Source organism: Branchiostoma floridae, chromosome 1 (assembly GCF_000003815.2).
Source record: "Branchiostoma floridae strain S238N-H82 chromosome 1, Bfl_VNyyK, whole genome shotgun sequence".
Classification (NCBI taxonomy): Eukaryota; Metazoa; Chordata; class Leptocardii; order Amphioxiformes; family Branchiostomatidae; genus Branchiostoma; species Branchiostoma floridae.
The window spans coordinates 2,069,542-2,079,086 of record NC_049979.1 but is presented as its reverse complement, the minus strand read 5'-3'; the positions used below and the strand labels follow the sequence as shown (position 1 = coordinate 2,079,086).

Below are 9,545 nucleotides of genomic sequence, written 5' to 3'. Positions count from 1 at the left end.
AGGCGGTTCCCGTTGTGTGCAGTTTGGCCGAGTCCATACATGGCTCGTTCACATCTTCGCATTATTCGAAAAATGAAACTTTTTACAAGAACTGGCATCTAAGAAGAACAGTGTACATTCTTGATATGTATATTCTCTTACCAGATTTACTAGATAACCGGGCCGATGAAAGCTTGCAGTGCGTATATCCACCGATACATAAAAAATGATGATTGCGTAACCTGTTGAATAATAAACGTGATTGGTGAAGAGGAAGACATTGAAGGTAAGACTTAATTGACTCGACATTTAGTTTGAGTTATTTAGTAATTATCAGGTAGATCAGTCTAGAAGTCTCAGACCGGTTCAAGTTCTGAAGCTGTGCGGGAGCAACCGACTCGGTCTCAGCTCCTCAAAAGACGCCTTGAGATTTCAGAGAGAACACACGTCATCATCCAGGTACGCAATGTTTACTGTTTACATTTGTGTCTTGGTGTGTTTGACTCGTGCCTGCTCCAAGCAGAAGCGGAGTAGAGGGGTCGCTAGTAGTAGGTCGCTAGATTAAGTTGCGTCGTGCCTGCGTGAGAAAAATGTCGCGGGTTGCATAATCTCTATGCAGGTCTTCCAGTGGCAGAAACTGCGCACGGTAGCTGTATGCGTGCGACATAGTCTTAACCGGTAGTTGCGATTTTGATTTTCACGTCGGAAGATCTACTTGGAGACTAAGGTAACAGTGAACATTTGTGTCTTGTTAAAAGTGAATGGCACATTTAATTCAACTGGGAACGTAATGTCGTCCAATTCCCCCAAAACGCATTTTTCCTTAAAAAAAACACGACGGACACATGGCTATGACTTCATTGATTCTTCATTCCTCTTGACAACGGTTTTTAAAAAAGTGATATACGTAACGAAGTGAATGGCATTGGGAAGTACACGAGATATAGTGGTACTCTGGTACGACGTTTACGGGCGAGGCCGGGCTGACACCGGCGGGGCGGGGTAGAGGGTATCACCGGCCGTGTGGGTTTCGGCGTCCCCGGGCAGGTTCCGTCGGGGGGGTTCGTTGTTACAGATCAGTTAAACTGTGGAATCTGCTACCCAGAGATATACCCATTAGCCGTATAGCAATGTTGTCATCTTATGCTGTATGGAACGCGCGCCATGAGACGCACTGGGAGGCAGACACTTGCTGTAGAAACTAGTTAGCTCTTTCTATCAGATTTAGGTTATGACACATAACAAAATATCATATTGTGATTCTAAATGTAATTGATTGCAATATATTTTTAAGGTAATAGCAAGCAAAACTTCTGTGCAATATCATTTACGTCTGTCAATGCCCCCTGACCTGGGTTACATGTATCTTTCTTTAATCCACGAATAAAGAATGATTTTACCACAAGATTGCACATGTCTCTGATACACGATTGTGGAAGGAGAGAGATGTAGTCCCGGTAAAGATTCTGCACCGGCCTGTGGTTGTTTCGCCCTACTCTCCAAGCAGAGGTTAGGCTCTTTTTTATCAGGCTATCTACTTTGTATTGTATCTTGTATTGTCAAACTAAAGTTTGGCTGGCGTACTTCAAGAAAAATGATAAAATAAAAAGTCCGATAAAAACGACTAAAAATATTTAAAAAACAGCCAGAGCCTAACCCCTGCTTGGAGAGTAGTTTCGCCCTGAATTTCACACGTTTTCCACGTCAAGCGGCCACGTCACCACCTCCACTTTACCCCCCCCCCCTTGCCGAATATGAACCAATCCGTGCTCCATTATTTCAACAATGGCGACCATACTAGAAGAACAACTTTGTTCAGCCCATTATAATTGAGCATGGCTGTTACATAACCTCCTTGGTTCAACCACGTGACGTTGTTAATGTTGTGCATGGTTGATCTCAGCTTAGCCATGTCATTGATTGATTGATTGATTCATTCATTACTAGTAATTGATTCGTTAGTTCTTTCTTTCACTCACTCATTTCGCATTCATGCATCTATTCATGTATTTCTTCATTCATTAAGGCCTGGGTCACATTTCCAACCCGGGGCCCGGCCGGGATGTTTTAAGAAACGAGAAATCAAATTGTATACCAAGCAAAATACACAAATTATGCCTTTGAATCTTATTTTGACATTTTGTGCATTTTGATGTCTTTTATATAATTTCTTTTCGCTCCCGATAGCTGCCCGGCCGGGCCCCTTTTTTAAAATGTGACCTAAGCCTAATTAGCGCTAACAACTGACGTTGATTTTCAACAAGTAGATCGGTTACCTGCAAGCAAGCAAAAGTAACAGCGTGGACTTTGATATTTCAAAGCAGACAGATGCAAACATTGCGGTATATGTAATGAGAGGGATTTGCTATAGCTGCAAACACGCAGAGAAACGCAATATCCGAATGCTGGATTTAAAAAAAAGATCCGTTTTTCTTGTTGCCCGCTGCTGTTTCAAGCTGTCTCCCTAAATCTGAGAATTCTCGGTAAACTCCGAGCAAATTTTGGAAGGTAAATCATATCGTTTTTTCTCGCTCCCTGGTAGTTTGTGATAATTCAAACTGACGGCAAAAGAAAACGAAAAGATTAGGACTCCCAACATCTGCTTGGAGATTCTGACAAACTTAGCGCGTGGAGGACTACCATAACGGTTCATACATTTGCAATACTGTAAATGCAGAAATGTTCGCGGTGGATTAATGTTCGCGGTTTTCGCGGCGACCACTTTACTGCGAACTTAAATCCACCGCGAACATTTTTCTATTCTTTTCGATGGTGTTACCGCGAAATTAAACCCACCGCGAAAAGTCATTTTTCCCGCTACCGCGAAATTAAATCCCCGCGAACTTAAAATGCATTTACAGTATTTTATCATGATGATAAAAAAAGTGCAGATTTGGGATCGTTTTTATACAAATCTTTCATCAAGTGTGACACTGATGTATTGTTTTCTTCTCAATTTAACTCGAGGCGCCTCAGACCAAGAACGTCTTATGTAACGTCCTTGCTCGGACCAACAACACAACCATTATCATTAGTCTATACTCATTCCATTACACAGATGGCACCCTCTGGGCAAAACTGATGCGAGCGTGCGAAATTGAAGAAAAGTGGGCAAAAAAAAAACTGTCCATTATGAAATCCAAGTGGTCAGGAATATTGAACACACAGAACATGTTTTTTATTCATCAGCCGCTCCACGACCCTTGCGCCTGTAGTATTGAGGTCACATGAGTTGCGCCGAATGACAGCTGCTATAGAAATTAGCCCCACCTGTTGGAAGCTCCTCGCAATTCAGTCCCTGACTGCGAAGAGAGGGTAGTCGGCAAATGACAAATAATAAAAATTCTGTTCTTTCATGTTCTTCGTTGACTTTCCCGGTATGCGTTAGGTGATTGTGCAGCTTGTTTGTACGATGTACAGAAGGTCACAAACGTTATCCTTTCACACCTTGACTTAGTCCCATCCTCAGCTTGAGGGTCAGGGCCTATGGTTGCTAATCTCCAAGCAGATCCTACAGCGGCATAAGATAGTACCAAACTAGTTAACTGGCCAAGGAGTGAAGTCAGCCAAGAGGTGTCCATTTGCCATGTAGCCAGATACACTCCTAAGCCGGCTTCACTCCTCTGCCAACTATTGATACTATCTTATGCTACCGTAGGATCTGCTTGGAGATTAATGGTTGCTTCCAGTAACAGCTTCTTCTAGCCCGTGTTTACGAAATCTCACGTTGGCTGGGGTTAATGACCCCCTCTCCGAGAAGCAATTGTAAGGCCGGCCGCTAGGGGCGCGATTTTAGTCAGGCTACAGCGTCTTCCATCCCTTTCCTCTTTACTCCGTAAGTATCCAGACAACGAGCTGGCGATGTTTTTTTGTTGCGTATTTCATGTACGTTTTTTTAATGCGTATATCTGCCCTACATACCTATACGCCATATGTATTTATATTTGGGCTACAGTCTGAAGATGTACTATATTACAAATTTCATGGACTCATAGTACAATGCTAGACTTTTTTCCAGAAAAGGTATACACGGATCAAAATTACAATGTCCGCTGCCGCTTCCTCATATCATACTCATCAGTAATGATCCTGAAGAAGGCGACAGTGGTCGTTGAAAATTTGATCCGTGTATACCTTTTCTGGAAGAAAGTTTAGCATTGTAGTATGATTACTACCAACACAGCTGAGCTTTCATAAAATTTCATGTTCGTTGTCTCTATCCTGTAGGTAACCATGGGTTACAAGCTAGCGATGTTCCTGGGTCTGTCCACCCTCCTGATGGTGCTAATGGTGGACCCGGCAGAGTCAATCAGACAGAAGAGGTAAGTTGGTATGAGTCTTGGAGAAAGTGTAAGTCATTCTCTTCGTATCAAGATACACCGTTCATGCGTAGGTACCTGTGGGCTACAATTTAGCGATACACTTGATATGTTACTCAATGTATTTTGTATTCCTCCCCCAAGGCCAGCCATTTATAACAGCCACGGCTAGTTAGGCTAGCTTAGCTGACTGTAATTCCAGCCAGACGAGTAACTAGATAAATAGATATACCATTCATGTCTTGAATAACTTAAATAAAATCAAAATAGTCAAGATTTATTGCTAAATAATCCATACTCTTTTTCGATCATCTGTTCAACCTTCCCATTTTGAGTGAACAGAGCACGGTATATTTACCTTTGCTAAAGAGTTTTGCCAGTTTTCGGTAGCGTTTGCGGGTGTGTATGTGTGTGTGTGCGTGTGTGTGTGTGTGTGTGTATGTATGTGTGTGCGTGTGTGTATGTATGTGTGTGCGTGTGTGTGAGTATGTGTATGTGTGTGTGAGAGAGTGTGTGTGTGTGTGTGTGTGTGTGTGTGAGTGTGTGTGAGTGTGTGTGTGTGTGTGTGTGTATGTGTGTGTGTGTGTGTATGTGTGTGTGTGTGTGTATGTGTGTGTGTAGTTGACCAGCATAAATCCAGAATACCTTGATGGATTATGATTGATATTTGGTAGGTGTGTAGGTCTTGATGAAACCTAAAAACGATTTGATGAGGACTTGAATGTATACGCCTATTAATCACGCTGAACAGTGAACACCAGTGTTCGTGGAACGTATGTGAAAGAGGCTAGTAGTGGGCACAGTCCGTTTGTTCCAACTGCTGTTGTTTGTGTACTTAGGAAAATGTCTTGTTCTTTTCTCCCCAAGGATGGTGTCCCCCCAAGAGGCACGCACTCTTCTGGAACTGCTGGGGGTCCTGGTGGACGATTCTTCCCCGCAGGAGGACGCCATGGTCAGGAGGGGCGACGAGGAGGACGAGCATTATGAGGGGGATGGCCACGACCACGACAACGACCTTGAGCTTCAGCGTCGCTTTTGGAATCCTTGGTCTTTCTCCAAACCTGGCTCAAGCAAGCCTGAGTCAAGACCTCAGATACCTCCTTGGTTCTGGCCTGTCTTGTGGTCGGGCTTTGCAGGTCGCCCTACGCCTGAGCCTGCATCTGGAGCAGAGCCTGACTCTGATCCCGAGGTTGTTCCTCCTTCTGATGCCGAGGTTAACCCTCCTTCTGATGCCGAGGGTAATCCTCCTTCTATTCCCGAGATTGTCTTTCCTACTATTCCCGAGATTGTCATTCCTGATATTCCCGAGGTTGTCTTTCCTACTATTCCACAGGTTGTCATTCCTGATATTCCCGAGGTTGTCCCTCCTTCTGATGCCGAGGTTGTCCCTCCTTCTGATGCCGAGGTTGTCCCTCCTTCTGATCCCGAGGTTGTCCCTCCTTCTGATCCCGAGGTTGTTCCTCCTTCTGATCCAGACGCTGTCCCTCCTTCTGATCCCGAGGGTAATCCCCCTTCTATTCCCGAGGTTGTCTTTCCTACTATTCCCGAGGTTGTCATTCCTGATATTCCCGAGGTTGTCTTTCCTACTATTCCCGAGATTGTCCCTCCTTCTGATCCCGAGGTTGTCCCTCCTTCTGATCCCGAGGGTAATCCTTCTATTTCCGAGGTTGTATTTCCTACTATTCCCCAGGTTGTCATTCCCGAGATTGTCCCTCCTTCTGATGCCGAGGTTGTCCCTCCTTCTGATGCCGAGGTTGTCCCTCCTTCTGATCCAGACGCTGTGCCTCCTTCTGATGCCGAGGTTGTCCCTCCTTCTGATCCCGAGGTTGTCCCTCCTTCTGATCCAGACGCTGTGCCTCCTTCTGATGCCGAGGTTGTCCCTCCTTCTGATCCCGAGGTTGTCCCTCCTTCTGATCCAGACGCTGTGCCTCCTTCTGATGCCGAGGTTGTCCCTCCTTCTGATGCCGAGGTTGTCCCTCCTTCTGATCCCGAGGTTGTCCCTCCTTCTGATCCCGAGGTTGTCCCTCCTTCTGATCCAGACGCTGTGCCTCCTTCTGATGCCGAGGTTGTCCCTCCTGATGCCGAGGTTGTCCCGACTTCTGATGCCGAGGATGTCCCTCCTTCTGATCCCGAGGATGTCCCTCCTTCTGATCCCGAGGATGATCCTCCTTCTATTCCCGAGGTTGTCTTTCCTACTATTCCCGAGGTCGTCATTCCTGATATTCCCGAGGTTGTCTTTCCTACTATTCCCGAGGTTGTCCCTCCTTCTGACTCCGAGTCTGTCCCCGAGTCTGACCCCGAGTCTGGTGTTACATCTGCCCCAGAACCTGCTGACCCCGAGTCTGACCCCGAGTCTGACCTCGAGTCTGACCCCGAGTCTGGTACTACATCTGCCCCAGAGCCTGACCTCGAGTCTGACCCAGAGTCTGACCCCGAGTCTGGTGTTACATCTGCCCCAGAACCTGACGCCGAGTCTGACCCCGAGTCTGACCCTGAGTCTGACCTCGAGTCTGTCCTCGAGACTGTCCTCGAGTCTGACCCCGAGTCTGACCCCGAGTCTGGTGTTACATCTGCCCCAGAACCTGACGCCGAGTCTGACCCCGAGTCTGACCCCGAGTCTGACCTCGAGTCTGACCCCGAGTCTGGTACTACATCTGCCCCAGAGCCTGACCTCGAGTCTGACCCCGAGTCTGACCCCGAGGCTGGTGTGACATCTGACCCAGAGTCTGACCCCGAGTCTGACACTACGAATGCACCTGAGCTTGATCGGTAAGGCCCCCTTTCCACCAGACGGCGATCGCGCTGCGCTCTCACTGTGACCTAAATAGGATAAGTGTAACCTTCCCTTTCACACTGAGTATATCATACAAAACGTAAAAGTGTGACTGAGAAGACACAAAATACACATATTGTAAAAAGATTCGTTTCTTTTCTATACATTTCGTTATGTCAAATTTTAGGTCGCAGAGAGAGCGCAGCGAATGCGCCGTCCTAGTGGAAAGGGGTTATAAGCTAACGTCAAAAGAAGTTTTGTGAAATAATGATGGCATTTCCAGTGGCATTAGTGAAACGCCACTAATCACAAACGTTTTTAAGTATTGATGCTTTAGCCTTGATTGAAATACAACTTTTGTTCCGGTCATTTTTGTACCATAATATGAAAAAAAATGTAGACCGCCAAGTTTTACAGAAAAAATAGTTTGCTATGATGGTATGAAAATTGACAATTTTATCAATTATCATATAGCCAGGCGCCGCGGACCAATCAGAATGACCCGTTCCATGTTGGTTATAACACAAAGATTCCGGCCAGCCCGGTGTGTATCCCTCCTTCTGATTGGTCAGAATTTACATCGACACCAGGTGGTGTCAATTTGCATCGACACCAATGGTGTCGGTGCAAATTCTGACTAATCAGAAGAAGCGATACACGGGAAAGTAAGGGATATGCAGGCAATGGCCAATCAAAAGGAGGGAAACATATGCCAGAGCAGAGGGACTAAGTACAGACTGCCTCACTAATATGAAATGTCTCTTGCATTCTTCTACTACAAGTCGAAAATAGGCTTTAAAAATGGACTCGAATTGGGCCTTCCGCGGCTGCGTCAATTGGGGTCATTGCCCTCCAGTGAGATACAGTGCCAGCTTCAGTTCAAGATACCGCCAATGCTTTTGGGCAGAAATTGATATGCATTTACATTCAGATTCTTGTACACTATACGTAGGTGTGCCAAATGTGGTGCTTTTAAACAATTAACATTGGTCATACTTACCCTTTTCCCCACGTATTTCGCCAAACTTAGGAGGGTGCTGAATGACGTAGGCAGCCTTCTGGAGTTGCTGCGCAGGATGAAGTCTCAGGGGAAGTGGAAATGAGACGTCTAATTCAGGTAAGAAAACCGTGAAGAACACTTCGCCCTTAAATTGAGAGTACCTTTCTCTTATTTGTGCATCTGTAGCGTTTTTTTACTGTACGGTCTAAATTTGTTCGAGACTTTGGAAGGGGATAACTTAAGGAGGGGTTGTCGGTTTGCATGATTTTTGGTATATCTAGAATATTTCGGATTAAGGTAACGCAAACAATTTGCGTTCATCACAACAATTATCTGGATATAAGTGTATTGTAATTTTGGCAATGAATAGAATGGAGGACAAATGCCATAATGCGGTATTATACCGGTAAAGACGCTGCATGGGCGTGTAGCAAAATGAATGCGCAATTCCTTTATAATCTTCCCAAGACCAAGTAAACGCACTACAGCAGATTTCATTCATTCTTCTTAACACGGCATTTGATTGAATTGTTTACATAGATGCTACAGACAGATTTGTACATATCTTTACTAAATTCAGTTGCCACACTTTCCAAGAAATAGTAAAAAAAAATGTAAAGGACTTTTTTATTAGAAAGAATATTGAAACTCATGATTAGCCCCAACTCGATTGTAACACTAATTGAAACTTATGTTAGCCCCTATTGTTATGTGCTTTAAAGTTTCATTCTATATCTATATTCTATACTTTGTGTAATAGTTGTGGCCATACCGTGATTGTACCGAACATACAACATGGCGACCCGCCCTTTGTGACCTCTGACCCGTGACGTCAATGCAAATGAGCCATTGCAATAACGCTCCTCTATCGTCCACAGGAGCCCGGAATGGTGATGTCATCCCGCCGCGTGCCGACCACCGTCCGGAACATGCAGACGTGACTACAGATCAGCTGTAAAGCTTTTAGCTGCTTTAGCTTCAATATATAATTAATCATTACAAGACTCAATAGAATAAGTTAGAGCTCAACATTTAAATTTTTGTGTTAAAAAACTTCAAAATGGATTGGTATACAACACAGATAAGCTTTCATGCTAATTTAGATTTTAGTTTTTGGTATAGACGCGAACTGACGCATTCTTTTTAGTTAGGGCATAGTGATATGATTACTAAGTATATCGATGACATCATATCATATAATGAATACATGATTTATACATCGTACGGTCACCACAAAACCGATGCAAGCATGAAAAAAAAAGATGGGCATAAAAGCTTGGTGCTTTCATTATCAAGTGGTCAGTAATGACTGAACACACATTCGCCATATGCCAAACAACAAATTACTCTTTTCTTTCACACCTGTTGACAGAACATGTACACAACACAATCCTAAGCAAGTTATACCCTTTTTTTTCGAGAGGAAAGCATTCTACGACATTGGTCTCCTTTTTGTGGCATTATATCTGCAATT

At 44.5% G+C, this 9,545-nt stretch overlaps 1 protein-coding gene across 1 annotated transcript; it reads left to right on the top strand.

Annotated features, from left to right (window-relative positions):
- Positions 1 to 373: 373 nt before the first annotated feature.
- Positions 374 to 9,261, top strand: LOC118419404 (vegetative cell wall protein gp1-like; the record flags this gene model as incomplete). Its single annotated transcript, XM_035825775.1, is given in 5 exon segments — positions 374 to 438; positions 4,207 to 4,301; positions 5,166 to 7,067; positions 8,102 to 8,188; positions 8,950 to 9,261. Coding segments are annotated over 3 exon segments (2,064 nt in total). The 3' UTR covers positions 8,175 to 8,188; positions 8,950 to 9,261.
- Positions 9,262 to 9,545: the final 284 nt, after the last annotated feature.